Here is a 24,914-nt window from a genome sequence, read left to right as displayed (position 1 = left end):
GTTGAATTCCTCTAAGAACTAAGCCTAGCAGGCTTATTAACAATTAAGATTACGTTTAGAGTAGAAGTATTTGAGCCTACAATAGTCTATTAGCACTTCTACCGCCTTAGGAACTTTTGCGAGTTCTAGCCTCTATTCCTTAAAGGCGCAGACTATAGCGAGGAGCTCCTTATCGTATATCTCGTAAATACACTCTGTAGGCGACATCTTCTTTAAGAGATAGGCGACTAGCTAGACTAATTTATCTAGCTAGACCTAGGAAAGCACTGCTGCGTATACATAGTCAGATGCGTTAGTTTCTATAATAGTCTTTAGGTTAGGGTTAAAGCAGGCGAGCACTACGTCGCTACAGAAGGCGACTTTTAGTGCGAGGAAAGAGCGCTTAGCTTCTTTAGTTATCTTAAATAGCTTAGGGTCTCTCTTAGTGATATGCGTTAAAGGTTTAGCAATATCTAAGAAACTACATATAAATTAGCGGTAGAAGTTGACAAAACCTAAAAAGGCTTGTACATCTTTTAGAGATTGCGGGAGCTTCTAGTCTTAAATAGCGCTAACCTTGTCTAGGTCTGTTTTAATACTATTAGTAGTAATAATAAGCCCAAGGAATTTAACCTCTGCCGTTATAAAGTCGGATTTAAGAATATCTATTAGTAATCTAGCGTTTGCGAGCTAAGAGACTACCTATACTAGGTGCTTCTTGTATTAATCAAGAGTCTTACTAAAGTAATTACTTCGTCTAAGTAAGCTATATAGAACTGATTAAGGTATTTATATAGGATGTTATTAATATATGCTTAGAAGGTTCCTGGGCTATTATATATGCTAAAGGGTATAATAGTATATTAGTAGAGTCTGTAGGGCGTAATAAAAGCGGAGAGGTGTTTATATTCTTCTTTAATGCGTATTTTATTAAATGCGGCGATTATATCTACCTTAGAGAAGTATCGCGATTTTAAGAGCTTAGCAAGCATGTCCTAGATTAGTAGTAGGGCATTTTTGTTCTTAATAGTGTAGGCGTTTAGACCGCAATAGTCGACGCATATGCGGATCCCTCTATCTAGCTTACGTATAACAGGAAAGGGTATAGCCTAGGCGGAAGTGCTGCGTTTAATGTGTCCTTTCTTAATTATATCGTCTATATAGAGTTTCACCGCTTAGGCTTTATCTTAGGATATTAGGCGTAGACGCTAGAATAACGGTTTAGCTAGCTAGCTGGTATTATTAAGCTTAAGTTTAATTTTATAGTTAAGGTTACCTTAGAGCTGTAGGAGCTCGTCCGCTTCTTTAAAGATAAAACCTTAGTATAAGGGATAAAGGACCTTAGGTAATTACTTAAGGATTTCTTATCTTATTATATGCGGACGTGTTATCTTATCGCGGAACTTCTCGTAATCCTCTAGGAGCACTTTAGCTCCTGCAGCACGTACGTGCTAAGTGTCCTCCTATTCCTTATTAGATAGCTCGGCGATGCGGCCGATTTTATCGTAAGAGGTAATATAAATATCTTAGTTATAATAGATAGCTACTACGGCTATATAGCTAGAGATAAAGGCTACATTAATTAGTAGGCGTACTTTAGAGTAACGAGTAACCTTCTAGTAAGGGTTAGGGACCTAGGGGAGAGGTTACTTATAGTGCTAGCTGCTCTAAGTATAATAGGGTTAGTAATCGTAGATATAGTTAATTAGATAGTGCTCTGAGTTAAAACTTAGAGATACATCTTTCTAGTTAACTTAGGGTTTATAGGTTTAAAACTAGGGCGTTCCTAGGATTATTTAGACGCTAGAGAACTTAGTAATATAGGCTAGGATATCTTTGATGTAGGTGCTAAATATAATAGTTACCTAGGCTATATAAGGAACGCCTAGTACTAGAGAGCTATTAGCGAGTTCTAGAGTAGCAGGCTAGAAGAGAGAGATAAGGTTGTATTTATGTGCGCGGGCATAAGAAGAATTAATAAAGAGAGAAGTACAACTAGTATTACCTATAATTTTAACGTATTAAGAAGAGAAGCGATAAGAAGGAAAAATTCTTTTAAAGACTAATTGCTAGCCTACTAGAGGCTAATACTTATCACCGCGTATAGCGGCGGCAGTAATAGCTAAGATAGTAATCTAGAATCTAGTCTAGCTCTATTATTTTAGAACTTTAATACAGTTTATAATTACTTAGAGAGTTAGATCTAGGTTAGACTTATTGTTAGAGCTAACATCTATTGTAGGAGAAAAGGCTAGAGTTAAAGAATCGTTAATAAAGCGGTTAAGATGTAACTTCTCTTCTTTTTCGCTGTCTTCGACAAAAGGGGCAAGGGGGATTAAGGGGTGTGCTAGTAGTTATACTAGGGGTAGCTTCTTATGCTAGGGAGGTCCCTAGGGGCGACTATTGCTAGAGACTAAGTATTTTCTAAAGGTTAGGGAGAGGTAGAGGTAACGCTAGCTGCGGCGCCCTTAACCTGAGGGCGGGCTAGCTCTCTAACGGGTACGCTATTATCAGTAATAGCCTTCTTAAGAGAGTCCTAAACTTTAGGGTATAAGTTAAAAAAGGCGACTAGTTCCTTAGAGTAGTAACCTCTTATAGCCTCAAAGGTGTAATTCTTCTTAAGATAGTCAAAATAACAATTTAAGTAATAGAAGACCTTAACCTAGATATTAGAGCGGCTACGGGGGCTAGATCTTAAGCTAGATCTACTGTGCTAGGGTCTGTTAGAGGGAGTGGACTTATTGCCGCCTGCTCCGCTGCCTCCGCTACCTCCTAAACTCTAATTTCTCTACGGTTGCTAGTTATAGTGGCTGGTTATAGGTTAGACTATTTAAGGAGATGTAGGGTTTAATAGAAGTTGTCACGGAAATGGACTTGATGTTGGACGTCGGATGATCACGTGATCGGATCGGGTCTTTGAGACTCCGGATCCGTGCCAAGGGACTGATCCATCATGTACAAATACCAGACTAGCCGTCTAATCTTTCTGATCCTTAGAGCAATCAATGATCCCACTCTTGAACGAATCTAATCGATGTTATCCTAACTATTATAGTTATAAGCCCGGCGTTTTAAGATCGCAGTATTAATTCTCCTTGCGCACCTTTTTTACGTTAGTTACACAATTAGATTATTGCTCTGTTTATCTCTCTCTATTTATTACTTTCGTTCTCGTTAAGTCTATTAATTAATCCTAAGACAAAGAAGACTATTATAGATTATAACCCTAAAATCCTAGCACCGAATGTCATCCTATATGCCTATAAAGACTAGCACCTATAGTTCCCGCTGCTTAAGAAACACTCGCGCGATCGCGGAGTCTAGGAATATATTAACCTAGATGTTAACACTCTTATGCTAGCGATCGAATCCCTCGAGCTAGTCTATCTAGCTATTCCACCTAAGCTAGTTAAGCCTACCTCGCCTACCTTAGAGCCGACGCCTAAATACTAGGTTTCTCTTAAGGAGTACAATTATAAGAAGGCAGCCTACTAGCTCGCTGTTAAAAATTATAAGGAGGATACTTGCGTTGACAAAGTCCTATATAACTACTAGGTTAAGAAGACTTCGAAGATCGCAAATATTAATAAGTGGATTAATCGTATAGTTTCCTAGGACTTGCTCCTACTAATTACTATGCAACTCCTGCGCGGAACATCCACTCTACAGGCTATAGTTAGGGAGCTCAAGAAGCGTCTCTCGCCATCAGATTCAAACACTAAGAACCTCCTGCGTATATAATACAGGGCTTACTTAGAGAAGGCTAAAACTAGTTAATCTAATGTAGATAAGTAGTTTAACGATTAGCAGGCTCTCTATATAAAAGCTTAAGCGTTTAGACTTTACGAAGTTAAAGGTAATCTCGCTATTACTAACTTTCTAGATACGTTAGCGGCAAAGATCGCTTCTAACTAGGAACGTAATTTTCGATAAATGATTACGACTGCGTTAGCTATAGGTTAGCTAACTATAAGCCTTAATAATATAGCTAGAGTGTTTAACTTAACTATGCAAGAGCACGAAGCATCTAGCGGAAAGGGTAGATTAACTAAAGTATTCTCTACGTTTAGCGGTAAATCCGCTCTAAGCGAAGGAAACTCTAGAGAATTAACTAGAGGACTATAGAAGTATTATCCGTGCAAACTTAGCAAGCGATCTTATTTTTAGGAGCCTATTAAATACTGCAGGCTTTAATAGGCAATTACTAGAAAATCTAATCTAGGACCTACTCTAATGTATTTATCTAACACGGATACTAGGATAATTAACTAAAGGCTTTATAGTTCTAAGTTTTTAACGCTGCTTACACAGCTAAAATAAGCTAGATAGAAAATTAATTCCGCTTAGCAAACGTCTAAAAAGTCTAAGACTACCAACACTATAATAGCTTATATTATTAATCCTCGCACTTGAAGGGATCTAAGTAATACTATCTTTAACCTTAACTATAGTAGTTACCTATTTTCCTATAGCACGATCTTCGACGGCGGTGGCGCGCTCTACCTTACTAATAATTAGAACCTATTAGTCTTTGGAACTTATAAGAAGTGTTTAGACTACCTAATAATTAAGGCTAGTACTTAATCCTTGCTAGTCTTAGGGATAGGTAATTAACTATTTAAAGATTTCTTTAATAGACTAGACAATCTACAAGACATATTACTCAAGAACGTTGTAGTTATTCAAGGATTTTATGTTAACATTGTTTCTAAAGCCTTACTTAAAAAAGTTAGATTCTAGTACACTAGTTATAATTAGACTATCTATTCTAGATATATAGAGTACAGTGTTATCCTTAAAAAGCTCTACTTCGCCTATGACCTAGCCTTTATTAAATATAAGCTATTCTATTATTCTTCTATACTACTACTATTAGTAAATAGTGTAAGATAATTAGCTTAGCCAAAACTTCGATTAGATAATAAGTTTTTATAGTATTAAAGATTAGGCTACCTAAGTTAGAAAGCTTTGTAGGCACTTGCCTAAGCTGCCTAGAACGTTAAGATCGAAGGCACCCGACGGCTAGAGTGTGAGCATTGTGCCACTACCTATGCCACACAGGTGATCTCTCGGAGACAAGAGAGCGATCCCCCTAACTATTCTATCGAGTCTCGTGGGATCTGTTCGATTTTCTTAAGAGATAATTAAATAAGCAGTTTACTCTAATTATTAGAGAAGATTTTTTTAGGCAAAATCTTTAATTACAATGTCTAAGGGAGGACTCTGTCAGAGATTATGCGGGTGTCAGATAATAGCACTGTTGAAGATGAGAGCGTACAGACGCTGGGTTAGACTAGCGCGACCCGGCATCTGAGAGAGCCTATCGGATCACAGGAAGGCTTGGCACCCCCTAGGTGTGCCCACAACCGTAGACATAACCAACACACAATCAATAATCAATATATCATCACCATTCATTACCTATTTCATCAGTATTCCAGATGAGAGTGAATATCTAACAGCGGGTAATCACAGCTTTTGAAGCTTAGGTATAATAGAAGTACGACTTACAGATTATAGAAATCTATTAAAATAACGATACTACTACTTTGCCTTAGAGAGGGCGATTAAGATACGTGGAATAGGCTAAAGAGAAAGAGATTATAATCCTTAGTCCTTCGCTATATACATATGAGCTGAATAGCTTGGCGGAGCGGGCGGGCTAAGAGCTAATCACGAAGTCGATTAAAATGCGCCTTAGCGCAAACTTCCTTGAGAAGCTCTAGCCTAAGATTATAGATGCGGCGGCTTACCTATACGCGAGAAGCCCTACCGCAGTCTATTAGTACTAATCTCCTAATAAAATCCTTGAGAGCTAGTTTAGGCAGTACTTTAGATAGTACGAGCCGGCGCAGATTAGACACCGCACCGCGGATCTACGACTAGATTAGAGTGGGATCTACGCCTATAGCTGTCGCGCATATCCCTTAGATCGGGACCGCGCAGCAGGGCGAGATCGTCGTGGATTTAAAGTTAATCTAAGGGGTTATATTAGATATTTAGTTAGCTATTAAGCGTCTAATCTCTATAGGATATAGATCCCTATTACTAATTAAGTAATTACTTCTCGCGATGTGTCCTTTAACGAGACTCGTTTCTATATAGGGAAGAACGAGGATAAGATGCTAAAGGAACAAGCAATCGAACTTGCGGATATACTTAATATTGGAGAATTACATAATCTAGGGACAGACATTAATATCCTGTCTCTTAGAGATTGGGCAATCTAGACAACAGATCTAACTACTAAGAGCAATTTTAGGGGTGAGCTACCTAAAGGACCTAAACTAGAGGCCGGCTAGGTAGATAAATAGGAACAAGGGCAAGCAAAGACTAAGCAAAGTAATTTACTAGCTAGTAATTATTTAAGAATTCGCACAGGTTAGAATCTAGGATATAGACTTGCAACCCTAGAGCAGACGCCTAAGCCGCATAGCTCTAGGATAGACGCTAATTAGCGTTTCTTATCTAGTATTTAACAAGGAATGCATCAACCTAGTGGAATTAGAGATCTAGATGCGGGTGATCTAGTCGTTACTCGATCACGTGGCGAAGGGCTAGAGCGCCCGACGCAACTCGATAAATCTCCTGCGCAACTAGTGTCCACTAACGCAGATAATTAAGAGGGAATAACCACTCGCGAATAATTAGTTGCTCGAGGCACGAGACGTCGTGGACGTCTGCGCGTATTAGCGGGATCTTCCTTAAGGGCGACTGCGCTAACAGGGGATCTAGATGTTAGATTAAGTGCGCCTATATAAAGAACTAGTAGGAGACTCTAGGGAGATTAGCTAGAGCCTAATGTAATCTATCGCTATATACCTATTAGGCGTAGACGAGGCAGAAGCAAGGATCTAGACGATTAACTAGGAGGTGGAGCTGCACCTAGAGGTGTGCACGCATTAATCGCGGATCTCTAAGATATAGATGGTCTAAAGAGCGATTTCAAGCACAAGTACATACTAGGGATAAATCAGACCTAGGAGGATCGAGCAAGTTATAAGACGCTGAATGCCGTGGTTATGTTAGCGACGCTCGATCTATCTGTGCCGCAGGCACTTAATTTAGGGGATCGTCCGCATAGGGACGTCCTACCTCAACTACTAGTAATATAGCGCGAGCTACAGAGCTATTTAATACGCCCTCTATTTATAGATGCCTCTAACAAGGAGATTAATTTGCTGAGGAAAAAAAGTATATAGACTATAATCCTAATAGATTAAGTCCCTAATAAGCTACTCCCGCTTAAATAGGTTTAGACATATAAGTGTGATTAAGATAGGTACCTTAACTAAAGCAAAGCTTAGATTGTTGTAAGAGGTAATCTCTAAGAAAAAGACTTGCTAGATTCTACTTATATAGCTACGTTAGTAGCTAAATCCTTCAGGACCGCTATAGCAATCGCAGCTAAGTTCGATATAGAGATTATACAATTTAATGTCGTAGGAGCATTCTTAAATGCTAAGACTACAGCAGAAAATCCTATATTCTGTTAGCTACGTAACGGATTCAAGAAACCTAGAATATATATTTCGCTTAATCGCGCGTTGTACGGATTAAGAGACTCGCTACTCCTTTAGTATAAGGAGTTCTCTAGATCGCTTAGGAAAGCAGGACTAGAGTGCTTAAAGGAAGAGCCCTGCCTATTTCTAGATAAGGATCGCAAGTTCTTGTTATTGTTCTATGTAGACGACATCCTACTTATATTTTGCAAAGAGTTTAAGGATTAAGCTATAGAATTATAGAAAGTAATTAGTTCGAAGTATAAGATTAAGGTACAAGGACTAGTCAAGTAGTTCCTTAGAGTTAAGGTTATTCGGGACCGAGACTCTTAGACGATAACCCTAGTCTATAACACGTATATTAATAAGATCACTAAGAAGTTTAGCTTAAAGAATAGAATATTCCCTTTCACTCCGCTACTATTAGAAGAACTAATCAAGTCTAATAGAGAGGCAACTAAGCAGCAGATTAAGGTATACTAGGAAAGAGTCGAATTAGTCCTATACACGGCTATTATACTTAGACCTAACGTAGCCTTTGCTGTCTCTAGGCTGTCCCATTTCCTAACTAATCTAAGTAATCAGCATATAAAGGCGGTGGAACGAGTGATTATATCTCTATACAGGACTCGATAGGATGCTATCTAGTATAGGCACTACAATAGACCAGACCTAGTTATCTATAGCGACGCGTCTTTTGCGGACGATCTAGAAACGCGTCGCTTATCGCACGGCTACATTACGATGCTCTTTAGCGGCGCGATCTTCTAGAAAGCGACGCGCTAGAACACAGTAACTACCTTAACTACTAATGCTAAATTCCTTGCTCTTAAGCATACAGCTAAGGAAGCTATAGCACTTAAGCGCTTTTTTAAGGAACTAACCTTTAATCTTAGGGACGTTTAGAAGATCTAGTGCAATAATCAATAAACGATTTAGCTAGTTGTTAGGAAAAATAACCGGATTACAATAAGACTACGACATGTAGACATTTAGAACATGTAGCTTAGGTAGGAGCACGCAAAGGGATCGTTCTAGGTAGAATACCTAGAGACCAGCTTAATACTAGCTAATAGTCTCACAAAGTCGTTGACCTAACAACAGTTTAAGAAGTTTAAGGCACAGCTTAATCTTTAAGATGCGAAATAACAGATCGCTAATTAATAAAGCGTTGTTTATAGAAATTAGTCTAATTAAGGAAACTACTATATAAGGCTTAAGGCTAAAGGCCTGTGAAGGTCGTCCGAAGATGATCTTGGGTTGGTTCTCGGGGATAGAGTGATGCGATGGACACGAGGGTGTATAGCACGATTGGTAGATCGATGTAATATACGGGGAGTTGAGAATCAAGTACTAATCCTTAGATTTCGAAGTTGAACACAATGAGCTATAGGAGCTCATTGCCTAATGCTATATACCTATGGTGCTCGCTGTCCTCGCTCAGAGGAGTCCGAGGATTCCTCGGTGGCTGACGCGCGAGGAGCACTCCTCGGTGGCGTATGTACGAGGGGTGTGCCAAGACTTTTCCTCGTGCATGCCAAGCCGAGGAGGTCACGTGATTAAGTTCCCGTGTCACATATGGAGGGGTCAGCTATCCCGCCGACGCTCCTTAACTTAACCGCCGTGCCCCTTCCCACAGGTTCGTAACACCATCCCCTTCCTTCCTAAGCTTGTCCTCAAGCTTGTCCGTGCGCCTGTGTCTGACGATGTCCGTCCCCAGGTCTAAAGAACATCTTCGCCTTGCCCTTGAGATTCGTCGAAACGGCCTCCTTGCGCCCGTATCCTGCGATTACTGTTTTGCGAATAACCGTCAGTGCGTCGCGATGCCCGAAGTCGATGGCAAGCGTTTGAAGTGTTCGGAGTGTACTCGTCTAGGACATCCATGTGTAAACATGTCGTGGGTGTCCCTAGATAAGACTCGTGAAGAGTATAAAAAGAAGGTGGAGGAGGATGAGCAGTTGTTGGCTCAGGTGATTTCGCGCTTGATGCGAAATAAGAAGATTTTGAAGCAGGCCGAAGAGCGCGCTGCTAAGAAGGCGATATGTTTGGCGAATACCTTGCGCGATGGTGGTGATGACGTGGATGCGCAAGAGTCGATGAATTGCCCCGTGGCGGATGCCTTGGTGGGGTTTTCGCCGATGATGTGGGAAACCCTTGGTTCCCTAGATGCGCTCGCGTCGCCCGCGAATCCTGGCGATGCTCCCGTTTTTTCCTCTAGCTGAGGCTGTCTGGTATGTCTTTTTCTTATATTCTTGAAGTAGTTGTCGGCAGTTTGTGAGGTTGGTGTCTGGTTCCCATGTGTTTTCGCTGTCTGGGTATCCTAACCATTTGACTAGATATTCGGTGCCGTTGTCCACAACTCTGTGTGTGACAATGTTTTCGACTTCAAATTCGTTTTCTTCTTCCGTTTCGTAGTGGAAGGTTTTCTGTAATGGCGTATCTGGGTGTGCTGGTTCTAAGAGGCTTACATGGAATCTGGGATGTATTCTAGCGTCTGGTGGAAGATCGAGTGTGTACGTAACTGGTCCTTTTCGGTTGAGAATCAAAAATGGTCCGACTTTGACGTTGTCGAGTCCTTTGCTTGGTCGCTTCGTGCGAAGATTCTTCGTGCGTAGATAAACTTTATCCCCCTTCTTTAGCTGAGGTGCCATTTTTCGTTTCTTGTTGACATATGAAATGCTTTGACGTTGTGCTGTCTCGAGTTTGCTCTGTAGCAACTCATGTACTGCCTTCAGCTCCTCGGCTGTGGCGATGGCTGCTTCCGTTTTCTGGCTTGGAAGTGTGCGTGTAAAGAGATTTGGGTGTCTCCCGTGGTTTGCATAGAACGGAGTCTGTCCTGTAGACTCTGAAAGCTTGTTATTGTATGCCATTTGTGCCATAGGCAGAAGCGAAACCCAGTTGGTTTGCTGATGATTGACGTATATCCTGAGATATGCTTTCATAGTTCTGTTCGTTCTTTCTGTCTGTCCGTCTGTCTGCGGATGAAACGCTGTTGATAGCTTGCGTTTTGTACCGATCGCGGCCAAAAGTGTCGTCCAAAAGTTTGAAGTGAAGAGCTTGTCTCTGTCGCTTATGATTGACTTTGGTATGCCGTGATGTCTGATAATTCGATCGTTGATGATGTGAGCTAGGTGTACTGCCGTGAAATCGTTTCTAAACGGAATGTACTCTGCTTGCTTGGTGAATCGATCGATTACAACGAGTATTGCGTTGTATCCTATGTTTGTCGCCGGGTCTCTTGAGACTGGTAAACCTGTGACAAAGTCCATAGAGATGTCTGCCCAAGGTTCTGTGGGTAGCTCTAACGCTTGCATCTCGCCGTAAGGTGCGTGTGTGTCGTGTTTGTTCTTCTGACATTCTGCACATTTTGCGATGAATAAGGTAACCTTTTCCTTCATTCCTGGGAACTCGTAGTTGCGTCTGATGAGTTCCATTGTTCTGGTAATGCCCGGGTGGCCGTGTACAGGGTCGTCGTGGTGTTGCTGAATAATTGCTTCCTGCAATTCTTCCGGTACATTGTTTCCGATGTGGAGGATGGCGTTCAGCGTTTTTGCTGGTCCTAGCGATCCGTCTTCGTTAACCCTGAGTATCGCGGTGTCGATGACTTCCTTGGTGCCTGCGATATCTGGTCTACGGCTGAGAGCGTCTGCTCTACCGTTTTCTTTTCCTGGTGTGTACACAATCTTGAACTTGTATTGTCCTAGTAGTTCTGACCATCTTACTTGTCTGCGGTTGAGTACTTTGGTAGTCGTAAAGTTCACTAGATTTTTGTGATCTGTGTATATCGTAAGTTCCGAGCAGCTTTCTGCGTATACTCTCCAGTGTTGTAAGCATGCGACAATAGCTAGTAGCTCCTTGTCGTGAACGTCGTATCGTTCTTCTGGTCCTGAGAATTTGCGAGAGTAGTAGGCGATGGGGTGCCATTTGCCTTCGTGCAATTGACTTGCGCATCCGCCTAGCGCGAGATCCGATGCGTCGGTCTCAAAGCGTAATGGGTGTCCTGCTTGGAATATTCGAAAACATGGTGGTTCTGTGCTTGCTTTCTTAAGCGTTTGGAATGCGTTCTCTGCTTCCTTGCTCCACTTAAAGAGTACGTCCTTTCTTGTGAGTTTTGTCAAAGGGATGGCAATGTTTGAGAAGTCCTTGATGAACTGTCGGTTGAAGTTCAAGAATCCTAAGAAGGACTGTATCTGTACAACTGTTGTCGGTGTTGGCCAATCCTTAATAACCTGAATCTTTTCTTCGCTCATTTGTACTCCGTCCGCTCCTACTACATAGCCTAAGAAGTTGACCTTAGTCTTGTGAAATTCACACTTCTCTGGTTTGAGTCGGAGGTTGAACTGCTCAAGGGCCCTTAGTACCGTCTTGACATGTTCAACATGGTCCTCTAAAGTCTCGGAGTAGACGAGAATGTCGTCTAGATAAGCTATGACAAAGATGTCTAGATGTGCTCTTAACACATTGTTGATGAGTTCCTGGAACGTTGCTGGGGCGTTCGTGAGTCCAAACGGCATAACTGTGTATTCGTAGTGTCCGTATCTTGATCGGAACGCCGTTTTCCACTCTTCACCTTTCGCTATGCGAATTAGGTGGTATCCATCTCGAAGATCTAATGCTGTAAAGATCTCTGCGCGAGATAATCGATCCCGTAATTCTGTAATATTCGGTAGGGGGTATCGATTCTTGATTGTGATGTCGTTGAGCTTGCGATAGTCTACACATAGTCGTAGTTTTCCGTCTTTCTTCGGGACAAACATGATTGGATATCCTGCTGGTGACTTCGATGGTCGGATATATTTCTTTGCTAGACTTGTCTTGATGTAGTCGCGTAACGTGCTCAATTCTTTTTCCGATAGTCCGTATATTGGGCCGAAAGTCGGTTTCTTTCCTTCCTGTAAGACAATCTTGTGGTCCCAGGGTTGGTGTTTTGGCAATGCTTGTTCATCTGCCACTTCCCGGAATAGATGTTCGAATTCTTTGTATTCTGCGGGGATCTCAGGAGTTGCGCGTTTCTCCAAAACTCTAGTCTGTCGACCCGGTGGCTCCGTTCCGGCGTCTGCTGAGTCGGACCCTTGTTTCTTAAGGCCGTCCTTTGTCGAGGCTCGCTTTTTCTTTGCGATGTTATTCAGTTTCCTCTCATCTACCATCGTACTCTGACAATGCGTAGGCTGGCTTGTGGTTGCGTCCGTTCCACAGCACTCAAATGAGAACATCTTCGACTTCCAGTCGATCCGTGGGTTGTGTTCTCGTAACCATGGAAGTCCTAATATGATGTCGTGGGTAGCTAGTCCGAAGACATCTAGGTCTATCTTCTCTTGGTGTCCTTGGATGTTGAGCGTCACTTGTCTGACCTCGTGGGTGATCTCTTGTTCACCTGGCATTGGCTCTCCGTTGGCCACATGTAGTGGGTAAGCTTCTTGTTTCCGTAGTGGCTTCAGTCCGGCTGAAGACGCTGCGTGCGCTGAAACGTAGTTGGCTTGTGATCCCGAATCTACTAGTGCCTTCATCCACCTCCCTTCAAGCTTCACCTGAAGCTTGATGAGGTCTAAGGAGTTTACTGAGTTAATCTCCTTGCCGGGCCGCTCTGGGCCGGGTGCTGGCCTAAAAAAGCCTGATTTCCAAATCCATGGAATCCTTTGGCTATCGCATGAAGGTCGCATTCTTTGCTAAGGCACGTTTGCCAGTTGGGTTGTTGACATTCCCAAGCGTCTCCTTCATCGTATTCTTTTAGCCATACTGTTTGCATCTGATCAATTTCTTCGGGGTTGTCGTGACCTGGGAAGTATGTCTTTTCCCTTTTGTCCCATAAATGTATTGGGCATAGGTCGTTTTTGCAGTCGAAGAATTGCCACTTGCAGCGGTACGATCGTTTGGTTTCTTCCGGGAACCATCCTGATCCGGACTTATCCGAGTAGTGTACTCTGCAATGGTCGTGAATGCATGTAACCCATGATAACTTCTCATGTTCTGGGTTCCTAGGGTCCATCCAGTAGTCGTGTTCCTTTGATCTACTGATGTCCTTGGCCTTTCTCTTGTGGCCGTGTTGGAAGGTCTTCCAGTCGTTCCTGGTCTGGCAGAGTTCGTCGTAGATCTCTTGCTTCTCTTCTTCCGAGATTGGCAACGTTGGTTCTTCCCATGATCGGATTGCGTCTTCGATCCAGCTTAGTTCCCATGTTGTTGGTAGGAACTCCAATATTTCGGTTGAAATGTTTTCCTTATTTTGTTGTACTTCTAGTGACAATCGGTAGAAGTCCTGTCGCATAGCAGCCATAATGTTGGGTTCCTCACAGGCGTACTCGATATTAGCCTTGTTGAGGTGTCGTAGTAGCTGGTTGATTTGTCCTGCGAGCTTGTAGAACTCTTCTTCCTGTATATAAGGTGTGGGTGGCCTGTTGATTCCTTCAAACATGGCCATCTTGCCGAATTTGGTCTGGTCGATTTCCGTAGCCTCTAAGTCCTTGGACTCGTCTTCGAGCATGTCGTACTCCGAAGAGGGCTGTTCTTCTTCTGAGTCTGATTCCACGAGTGTGAGGTTATCCAATCCCAAAACGCTTTCCTGCGTGTTGATTTCGATGGTTGGTTTAGATATGACATTCCATGTCTCGTGTTGCTCAGTGGGTACTGCTTTGTGGATAACGTTGAGTTGTCTAACCACCTTGTTCTTGCTGTGGCAGTCCCTAGCCATGTGACCTTTCTTGTCACAGTTATAACAAGTGATCTCCTTCTTGTTATACGGCTTCTTCTTGTCGTTCCTTCCGAAACTCTTGCCTTTGTTGATGTTGTCCAGTTGCATTGCATCAGGGTCGTGCCAGTTGTTACCGGCGGAGGGTACAATACCTCCGGGTGTCGTCCGATATCCTGGTTTCTTCTTAAAGAATCGTCCCTTTGTGCGTTGCACTGACTGGTTGGCTCTAACCGGTCGGATTTCCTGCTGCAATTCGTAGAGTGCGTTGTCGATACGAATTGATTCTCGGATGAGATCCTGTAGGTTGTTGATTGCCACGCCGCTTCGCATGAGCTCTTCTTTGACTCTTTCCTTGAGTCCTTGTCGGTACATAACCCTTAATGCCTTGTCGTCCCAGTCGGTCTTCAGGGCATGCCCCTGGAAGATACTGGCGTAGTCGGCGACTGATTGGGTTTGTTTGAGCTGTTGGATTGCACGATCTGCCTTGGATTCTTCGTTGATGACTCCGAATTGCTGTCTAAGCTTGTCTTTGAAGGTTGGATGGTCTTCAAACATTCGTTCAATATCGTCGTCGTCATCGTTGTCGTCCATGTATTTGTTGAGGTAAGGCTTGATCCAGGTGGCGGCAGTTCCTCGCATGTAACTTGCCATGAGCAGTCCACGATCAGTAGGGTCGACCTTCTCATCTTCAAACCTGAAGAAGAGATCGAACTGGAGAATCCAGTCTTCGAGCTTGTGTCGATCGCCGTGAAATAGATCGGGTCTGGCCACCTTGGTGCGGCTTGACGAAGTTTCGTTAGGTGTGTTCATCGGGGTGTCACTCATCTTGAGGGTGTTCAAAGTGTGAAGGTCGTCCGAAGATGATCTTGGGTTGGTTCTCGGGGATAGAGTGATGCGATGGACACGAGGGTGTATAGCACGATTGGTAGATCGATGTAATATACGGGGAGTTGAGAATCAAGTACTAATCCTTAGATTTCGAAGTTGAACACAATGAGCTATAGGAGCTCATTGCCTAATGCTATATACCTATGGTGCTCGCTGTCCTCGCTCAGAGGAGTCCGAGGATTCCTCGGTGGCTGACGCGCGAGGAGCACTCCTCGGTGGCGTATGTACGAGGGGTGTGCCAAGACTTTTCCTCGTGCATGCCAAGCCGAGGAGGTCACGTGATTAAGTTCCCGTGTCACATATGGAGGGGTCAGCTATCCCGCCGACGCTCCTTAACTTAACCGCCGTGCCCCTTCCCACAGGTTCGTAACAAGGCCTTAATTAGCTAAAATGCGTCATCAGCGAGGCTTACCTAAGAAGGAGCAAGAGATTAATAGAAAAGAAAAGAACCTAAGCTTTATCACGCTCAAGCTTCTTAGCAAACTTAATAGCCATCTTACTAATGCGATTAGTAAAGTCTTAAATAGACTTGCGACGAATAGCAGCGCGATTAGGAATAGCAAGACGCTAAGGCTTTCGAGCAGACGAAGGACTAGCAGAAGGCTCACGATTAAGAAAAGGATTATACTTATCCTAGCGAAAGATGCTTATCTTACGAGTAGGCGTAGTGTAGTCAGCCTCGCTAGAGAGATCAACATAGTCCTCCTCTTTCTAAGAAGAGCGGGCATGGTATTTATCGATATAAAAAACGACGTCCTCCTCTTTAGAAACGAATTAATTATTGTTATTATAAGACACGGGGCCTTCTTAGAAGCGCGAGTAGATAGACGCTTAGACTTAATGCAATTATTAAGCTTCTAGATTATCTCAAAGACAACATCGCAGTACTTCTTAATAATATACTAGATAACCTTGTTAGCTATACACAAGCTATTAATTAACTAGAGCATTACTTACAAAGGGAACGTCCTTGCGCTGCTTAAGCATGCCTTGCTTTATAGCAGCGTAAACGTTACTAGCGATCGACTCGTCGCTAGGAACAGCATTAGCTAATCTGATTAAGATTAAGGACTAAGCGCGAAACTTACACTAGAGCACACACATAGCTCCCGTAGGCCTCGCAGCAACCACTCTTGCTGTTAGCCTAATTATAATAAAGCCTATTACTATTGTTCGAAGCCTACCGCTTAACGCAACGCTCGCAGGCGAACTCGCGAGGAGCACTAGCTTAAGAGTTGTATTGTTTCTTAACAGACGAGCGGGAAAACGGGCTTACATTATCGTTAATTAGAGAGGCGGTGCGGCGACGAGACTTAGGCCTAGAGCGATTACTAGCAGTAGAACGGGGAGCGCTAATCAAACGCGAGCTACTAGAGGCAGTAATCTTAGAGTTGCGAGTATATTTAGCATTAGCTTATTAAGCGGCCTTGCCGCAAGTAGTCCTAGGCTGTATTTCGTTAGTATCTTGCTTACTTACTACTGCGCAGCTACTTAAACTTACTATAACTAGAGCGGCGACGACGAAGACGAGCAGAGAGTGTGCTATGTAGGAATGCGAAGGAGTGATAGTGCGGAGTAAAGGCGATAGTAAGGATTTTTGTAATAGTAAAGTAGAAAATATAGAGTAGCTAAGCAAGGGACTAAGCTATAGGCATTAATATTAGGGATTAGCGCTAGCCTAGCGGGGGCAACGCTCTTAGCGTTGGTAGCGTAATGCTCGCTGACTAGTTTTCAGCATAATAAACACTCTCTAACTATTTACAGCGCAAGGATTATTAATTATTACTACGCACCTTACGAAGTCTTTAAAACGCAAGATTAACCGCTTAACCGTAAAAAGACTTAGGACTAAGACATTAACTAATACGGATATTATTTTTTAGCAGGTTTCTACACACAGGAGCAGAAGGTCTAGGATAACATAGCCTATCTAGGACGACTTTTTAGACCGCTATATAGTTGGCGATTGATTAATTTTAAGAGACTAGTCAAAGCTACTAGAAGGAACTAAGCAGCCGCACATACTGGCTGCGAACACTTATTTTTAAGCATTTTATAGGAATAGAAAGGAGAACTTATAATTATACAGCAGGCATATTTTTTAAAAAAGCTCGAAGGAACAAGGTGTGATGGTCGAAAGCGACTAGAGGAGCAGCTTTTATACATATAGAGGGGCGCGCCGGTTAGTGGCGGACTTATAGAGGATCAAAAAGATAGAGGGGCACCACGATAAGTGATCTAACTTACGCGAATAGCAGTCCGACTTTTTGAGACGGCGTCGGACTGGGGGGTGTGTCGCGGAAATGGACTTGATGTTGGACGTCGGATGATCACGTGATCGGATCGGGTCTTTGAGACTCCGGATCCGTGCCAAGGGACTGATCCATTATGTACAAATACCGGACCAGCCGTCTGATCTTTCTGATCCTTAGAGCAATCAATGATTCCACTTTTGAACGAATCTGATCGGTGTCATCCCAACTATCATAAGTTTAAAGATCTTAAGATCGTCCTTATAGGCTCGTTGTCCTACTAAGGATGGATCTAATAGTCTAGTTAGATTAGCTCCTGCAGGGAGTCTAGTTAATAGCGTGTAGTCGGCGCACTCTAGGTGTAAGGGTCTCACATAGGTCAGGTATTTGAAACTGTGTTGAATTACAAAGTAATTGCAGTGCAGAGCTTGTAAGAAGCTCTGCGCGGAATATATCTAAGTGGGGGTGTGCATGGGCCACCAAACAGGTGGCTCGTGCGCGAACATCAAAACAACGCTAAGGCATCTGGCAGGTGGCCTGTGCGGGGCAACGGCCCAAAACCATCACACGTCCCCCCCGAAAAGCGCTCAAAGTTCCGACTGAGGCGCAAACTTATTTGAGTACTTGCTATCTAGTAGCTGGAGCAGGGCTATAGCGAGCTGTCCGTCGTCATCGTAGTCATGAAATGTGGCGTGTGGTCCTGGTCGGCCAGGGTTGCGGCTGTGAAAGTCCTGGACTGACTCTTTACAGCTGCGCAGGTTATGGTAGGGCTGCCATGGCTCTGACTGATCGTCGCCCACCCATTCCACCTTGTATTGCAGCAATCCACGCTCACCTGTGTGAGGGTCGACGAGATTGCGTCGTATGCGAGAGTCTAGGACTTGGGAGACCACGTATTCTGTGACTCCATCGTTGCCAAGGTGGACTTCGGGGGAGCGGCATCGCCTGGACGAGGTTGTCCGGGTAAGGCGTCGTCCTCGTACGGTTGTAGGAGCCATGGGTGGAAGGCTGGGAAGATAGCTTTAAGCTGAGGAGGGAGGTCTAGTTCGTAGGCCATGTTGTCAATGACCCGAGTGATCTGGTATGGCCCTATATTCTTGTGGTCTAGTGACTTAACTGGTCTTTCGGTTTTAATGTGGCGGGCGTTCAGCATCACCCAGTCACCCACGTCGAACCGTGGTGCTGGGTATCGGTTCGCGTCTGCGAACTCTTTCATCTTGTCTTGAGCCCATAGGATTTGTTGTCGCAGGAAGGTGCGCGTTGTGTCAATGCGCTGGGCGAGGGCATCAGCGTTCCGTTGCTGTTGGGCGATAGTAGGGTGGTTGTTAAGGGGGCGCAGAAGGTGAGCGGGCTCCAGTCCAGATCGCGGTTGGCGTCCCTTTGTGGCGAGGAACGGAGATAACCCGGTAGCTGTGCTAATGGCCGAATTGGCTTCAAATTCTGCTAAAGGCAATAGCTGGGCCCAATCCGTCTGTAGGTAGTTAACGTACGCCCTTAGGTATTGTTTGAGATCGGCGTTTGCATTCTCGGTCTGACCGTCGGTTTCTGGGTGATGGGAGGTAGAGAGTTTAGGGTGCGTTCCCACCTGGGCACACAGGCGATTCCAGAAATGTGACGTGAATTGGCGGCCCCGATCTGATACAAGAGTCCTTGGGTATCCTTCCTCTTTCCAGATGTATTCCATAAACTTGTCAACGACTGTAGGCACCTCTAGGTTTTCCATTGCAATGAACTTCTTCATTTTTGATAGACGGTCAACCACGACCATGATGTGTTGGTAAGAGTGACCACACCAGGTTGACTTAGGCAGTGGGGTGATGAAGTCGATGGATATGTCATCCCAGTACTGAGTAGGGACAGGCAGCGGGTGAAGCAAACTATGTTTGGCGGTGCGGTTAACCTTAGAGCGTTTACAGGTTAGACAGTTGTTGGTAAAGCGCGCAATTGTGTTCGTCATGCCCTGCCAGTAGTACCACTGGCTTACTTGTTGGTACGTCGTCGTGCGACCTCCGTGGCCGCCCGGTAGGCTATTGTGGATGTGTGCGATAATCCTCGTACGGAGTTTCTCACTGAAGGGGACGACAAGACGCCCGTTGCCAATAAATAGCTTGCCGTCGTTGCTGGCTTCTAGGTCGGCTAGTTCCATCCGAATGCCTTCCGCTATGAGGTAATGTGGGATACGGCGGTCATTAGAAGCGAGGGCTGTCTTTACATCGCGTAGGCGTGGGTCGCTAAGGCAGAGTTCTAAGAGGACATCGTCGAGGGGGCGATCGTCGGCTCCTTCGATGTCGTCATATGGGTCATGGGTGCCCTTTAGGGAGAAGCGGGCTAACCCTACCAACATTGTAGAGGTGGACAGTGAAGCGCCTTCGCCGCTCTCTTGCATCAGTGTAAGGACGGAGCCTAGGTCGCAAGGATTGTCGCCCAGGCATACTCCGGCGAGGCGTACAGCGGCATAGCTGCCGCCCCATCGGTTGGAACCTAGGATAGTCTGGCATTGGTGCTGGACCCGGTCGTCCGTGACTGAGTCTGGCAAGTCTCCTGTCCGGCGGGTAAGGCTGTCGGGTTTAGTACCCTGTTTACCAGGGCGGTATTGTATGCGAAAGTCGAATTCCTATAGGAACTCAGCCCAGCGGGCTTGTCGACGATTGAGATTGCGTTTAGAGCGGAAGTATTCGAGCCCGCGATGGTCTGTTAGCACTTCTACCGCCTCAGGAACTCCTGCGAGTTCTGGCCTCCATTCCTCGAAGGCGCGGACTATAGCGAGGAGCTCCTTGTCGTATATCTCGTAATTACACTCTGTGGGCGACATCTTCTTTGAGAGATAGGCGACCGGCCGGACTGATCCGTCTGGCTGGACCTGGGAGAGCACTGCTGCGTACACATAGTCAGACGCGTCAGTTTCTACGATAGTCTTTAGGTCGGGGTCAAAGTGGGCGAGCACCACGTCGCTACAGAAGGCGACTTTCAGTGCGAGGAAGGAGCGCTCAGCTTCTTTAGTCATCTTGAATAGCTTAGGGTCGCCCTTAGTGAGATGCGTTAAAGGTTTTGCGATATCCGAGAAACCGCGTATAAATCGGCGGTAGAAGTTAGCAAAACCTAAAAAGGCTTGTACATCTTTTAGAGATTGCGGAAGCTTCCAGTCCTGAATGGCGCTGACTTTGTCTGGGTCCATTTTAATACCGTCGGCGGTGATGATAAGCCCGAGGAATTTAACCTCTGTCGTTATGAAGTCGGATTTAAGAATGTCCATAGGCAATCCGGCGTCTGCGAGCCGAGAGACTACCTGTACTAGGTGCTTCTCGTGTTGATCAAGAGTCTCACTAAAGATAATTACATCGTCTAAGTAAGCCATGCAGAACTCATCGAGATATTCGTGTAGGACGTCGTTAATGTATGCTTGGAAGGTTCCTGGGCTATTGCACATGCCGAAGGGCATAACAGTGTATTGGTACAGTCCGTAGGGCGTGATGAAGGCGGAGAGGTGTTTATGTTCTTCTTTGATGCGTATCTTATTGAATGCGGCGATCACATCTACCTTGGAGAAGTATCGCGATTTTGAGAGCTTAGCAAGCATGTCCCGGATTAGTGGTGGGGCATTTCGGTTCTTGACAGTGTGGGCGTTCAGACCGCGATAGTCGACGCATATGCGGATGCCTCCACCTGGCTTGCGCACAACAAGAAGGGGTGCGGCCCAGGCGGAAGTGCTGCGTTCGACGTGTCCTTTCTTGATCATGTCGTCCACATAGAGTTTCACCGCTCGGGCTTCATCTCGGGACATTGGGCGTAGACGCTGGAATGACGGCTTAGGCGGCTGGCCAGTATCGTCGAGCTTAAGTTCGATTTTGTGGTCAAGGTTACCCCGGAGCTCTGGGAGCTCGTCCGCTTCTTTAGGGTCAAAACCTTGGTACAAGGGATGAAGGACCTTAGGTAATCGCTTGAGGATTTCTTGTCTCGTCATGTGCGGACGTTCCATCTTGTCGCGGAACTTCTCGTAATCCTCTGGGAGCACTTTGGCTCCTGCAGCACGTAGGTGCTGAGTGTCCTCCCATTCCTTGTCGGATAGCTCGGCGATGCGGCCGATTTCATCGTAAGAGGTGATACAAATGTCCTGGTCGTGACAGACGGCTGCCGCGGCTACGCGGCTAGAGATGAAAGCTACATCAATTGGTGGGGGTGCTTTGGGGTGACGAGCAACCTTCCGGCAAGGGTCAGGGACCTGGGGGAGAGGTTGCTTGTGGTGCCGGCTGCTCTGAGTGTGACAGGGTCGGTGGTCGTGGATACAGTTAATTAGACAGTGCTCCGAGTCAAAACTTAGAGACATGTCTTTCCAGTTAACTCGGGGTTCATGGGTTTGGAACCAGGGCGTTCCTAGGATCATTTGGACACCAGAGAGTTTGGTGACATAGGCTAGGACATCTTCGGTGTGGGTGCCAAATGTGACAGTTACCCGGGCCATATGGGTAACGCCTGCCACTAGAGAGCCATCAGCGAGTTCTAGAGTAGCAGGCTGGGAGAGAGAGATAAGGTCGTATTTATGTGCGCGGGCATGAGAAGAATCAATGAAGAGAGAAGCACAACCAGTGTCACCCATGATTTCGACGTGTTGAGGAGAGGAGCGATGAGAAGAAATGATTCCTTTAAAGACTAATTGCTGGCCTACTAGAGGCTGATACTTATCACCGCGTATAGCGGCGGCAGCAATGGCCGAGACGGTGATCCGGGATCCAGTCTGGCTCTGTTGTTTTAGAGCCTTGACACGGTTCGCAATTGCCTGGAGTGTTGGATCCGGGTCGGACTCATCGTCAGAGCTGACTTCTACGGTAGGGGAAAGGGCTAGGGTCAAAGAATCGTCGACAAAGCGGTTAGGATGTAACTCCTCTTCTTCTTCGCTGTCTTCGACAGAAGGGGCAGGGGGAATTAGGGGATGTGCTGGTGGTTGTACTGGGGGTGGCTTCTCATGCCGGGGAGGTCCCTGGGGGCGACTGTCGCCAGGGACTAAGCATTTTCCGAAGGTTGGGGAGAGGTGGAGGTGACGCTAGCTGCGGCGCCCTTGACCTTAGGGCGGCTGGCTCTCCGACGGGTACGCCATTGTTAGCAATAGCCTTCTCAAGAGCGTCCTGAACTTCGGGGTACGAGTCAAAAGAGGCGACCGGCTCCTTAGAGCAGTAACCTCCTGTAGCCTTAAAGGTGTGATTCTTCTTAAGACAGTTGAAACAACGATTTAAGTGACGGAGGACCTTGACCTGGATGTCAGAGCGGCCACGGGGGCCAGATCCCGAGCTGGATCCACCGTTCCGGGGTCCGTTAGAGGGAGTGGACTTATTGCCGCCTGCTCCGCCGCCCCGCCACCTTCTAAACTCTGATTTCCTCTACGGTTGCCAGTTGTAGTGGCTCGTTGTGGGTTGGACTGTTCGAGGAGACGAAGGGTTTGACAGAAGTCAAGGTAGGTGAGGCTAGACTCTAAGACTTTCATGGCGGTCATGTCGCGCCACCATACAGGCAGCCGGTTGCGCATGAACTGGATCTTGAGGGTGTCGGGCCAACGAAGGGCCGAGGTGCCGACGTTAAAGCGGGCGATGTACTCACCCATAGACTCTGTGGGCTTCATAGTGGAATTCAAGCTCTCATACCAGGACTGAGCTTCGATGCTAGTGTTCAGCGACTTATAGACAGAGTCAAGGATAGACCAAGCCTCGTTACTGTGCGCGAACTCAGCTCCAGGTTCGAGGTACCCATGCTGGAGGCATCCGAAAGCCTTGTCCTTGGTCTTCTGGCGGATGTAGCTAAGCTTCTTGGTTTCTGAGGCGAACTCGTAGGGATAATCAGCAAACCAATCGGTGACGTCCATCTTCCACTTAAGATAGTCGGCGGAAGTGGTGCCATTACCGGAGAATGCCTCAGGTTCAGGTTTCTTTGGGCGGGGGTGGCGACGGTGATCGTACTCTTCGTCATCGGAGTATCGATTTTTCGTAGACTGAGTGCCGCGCTGACCTTGGCGAGAGAGGGCTGGTAGAGGACTGTTGGCATCGTCGCCTTCAGAGTCCGATGAGTCTGGGGGGAAGGGCCTGTGTGGCCGCGCCTGGCTGACCTAGAAACCTTGGCTGTAGCCTGTTTTAGCTTAGCCTGGAGTTTCTTCATATTCTCTAATGTGGCTCGGTGGGCGTCGTGCTCCTGTCGGTATTTGTCCTTGTAGGCCGATTTGCGGGCGGCGAGGTTCTCTGCCTGGTTCTGGGCCTGCTGGTAGTCTTCGTGAGCGCTTCCGCGCGCGTCGCGGAGCTCCTCGGTTAGGCGTGCAACTGTAGCGACGGAAGACTGAAGTTGGTCCTGGCAGTTCTTAAGGACAGCCTGTGTGTCAGCGACGTCGCCCTTGTAACCCTCAAGGATATCTTGGGTTTCTTGATCCTTGCTGTGGAGGTTTTCGATGACCTTGTCTCTTGCGAGAAGCTGTTCGCCTAACTGATCGCTGTGTTTGCGCTCGTTGCCGAGGTCTCTCCACATATCGCGGATTTGATCATATAGTCTGTTCAACGCCTTAGACTGGTCATTATTCGTATGTCCGATAGGCGTAGTGTGGAGAGAATCTTTGCGTTGGGGGTTGCCTTGCGCATCGTTCTCCCAGAGGTCGAAGGTGGTCACGTTATCCTCGCGAGGAATGACGTAGGACGTAGAGGGCTGTCGCTCGAATTGCGCACGCTCGTAGGCGTGTTCAACTAGGGGTTCTAAGGACGCGGCGGGTCCAGGTGAGAGCCACGCTTCAGAAAAATAATCAGTGTCGACTTCGGCCTGAGACTGGCGCGAGTAGCGGCGTTGCTCGCTCATTAATGGGTAGCGTATGCCCAATGGGCTGCTCAAGTCGGCGCGATGGTCTATGAAGGCCACGCCCTTCTTGCGCGTAGTGATTGTGGTCGGAAGCTCGTCGTCAGAGTCGTCGGAAATGTCCAGTGGCTGCTGTACACTATCGGTGTGGCCGAGGGAGGGGTAGCGTCCTGGAATGCGTACGTCCCTGTCGAAGAGGTTGTTCTTGCCGTGTGCTCGGGGGAGGCCGCTGGCGCGACGCTCTAGGGTTTCTTTGGTCTGGGAGGTGGGCGCCGTCGCACGCGAAGGCTGTTCGGGGGCTGAGTTCTCGTGGCTCTCGTCCATACGGGAGCGGTTCATGGTTGCGGCCGTCTCTCGCATGAAACGAGGGACGCCGAGGGCAGGATTTCGGTGTTCTGTAGTGCTGGGGCGAGTATCGCGCGATGTCTCCTCAGTGAGGAGTTCCACGATCTCGGGGTGAGGGGAGTCACGAGCCCCCAGAGGGTTCATGACTTGTTCGACGGGGCGCTTCTCGTGAGGCGCACCGTTGGGCCAGTGTTCGGTGACTGCAATTACGTGTAAGGGTCTCACATAGGTCAGGTATTTGAAACTGTGTTGAATTACAAAGTAATTGCAGTGCAGAGCTTGTAAGAAGCTCTGCGCGGAATATATCTAAGTGGGGGTGTGCATGGGCCACCAAACAGGTGGCTCGTGCGCGAACATCAAAACAACGCTAAGGCATCTGGCAGGTGGCCTGTGCGGGGCAACGGCCCAAAACCATCACACTACTAGAGGCTCCCTAGGTAGCTT

The 24,914-nt window shown here is 46.2% G+C and overlaps 3 protein-coding genes across 3 annotated transcripts; all 3 read right to left on the bottom strand.

Annotated features, from left to right (window-relative positions):
- Window positions 1–9,643: 9,643 nt before the first annotated feature.
- PtrM4_029010 (uncharacterized protein) lies at window positions 9,644–10,360 on the bottom strand (the record flags this gene model as incomplete). Its single annotated transcript, XM_066103839.1, has 1 exon — window positions 9,644–10,360. One exon carries the CDS (start codon window positions 10,358–10,360, stop codon window positions 9,644–9,646), a length of 717 nt encoding a protein of 238 aa, XP_065966041.1.
- A 248-nt stretch (window positions 10,361–10,608) lies between these two features.
- Window positions 10,609–14,721, bottom strand: PtrM4_029000 (uncharacterized protein; the record flags this gene model as incomplete). Its single annotated transcript, XM_066103838.1, has 3 exons — window positions 10,609–10,617; window positions 10,679–13,026; window positions 13,179–14,721. The coding sequence occupies 3 exons, from the start codon at window positions 14,719–14,721 to the stop codon at window positions 10,609–10,611; spliced, it is 3,900 nt and encodes a 1,299-aa protein (XP_065966040.1).
- Window positions 14,722–17,893: 3,172 nt separating this feature from the next.
- On the bottom strand, window positions 17,894–24,614 carry PtrM4_028990 (Myosin-tail-1 domain containing protein; the record flags this gene model as incomplete). Its single annotated transcript, XM_066103837.1, has 6 exons — window positions 17,894–18,251; window positions 18,290–19,920; window positions 20,014–22,291; window positions 22,344–22,546; window positions 22,600–23,326; window positions 23,398–24,614. 6 exons carry the CDS (start codon window positions 24,612–24,614, stop codon window positions 17,894–17,896), a joined length of 6,414 nt encoding a protein of 2,137 aa, XP_065966039.1.
- Between the last annotated feature and the right edge of the window lie 300 nt (window positions 24,615–24,914).

The sequence above is a fragment of the Pyrenophora tritici-repentis genome, chromosome 1 (assembly GCF_003171515.1).
Source record: "Pyrenophora tritici-repentis strain M4 chromosome 1, whole genome shotgun sequence".
NCBI lineage: Eukaryota > Fungi > Ascomycota > Dothideomycetes > Pleosporales > Pleosporaceae > Pyrenophora > Pyrenophora tritici-repentis.
The sequence above is the reverse complement of the archived record's forward strand: the minus strand, read 5'-3'. Positions and strand labels throughout refer to the sequence as shown.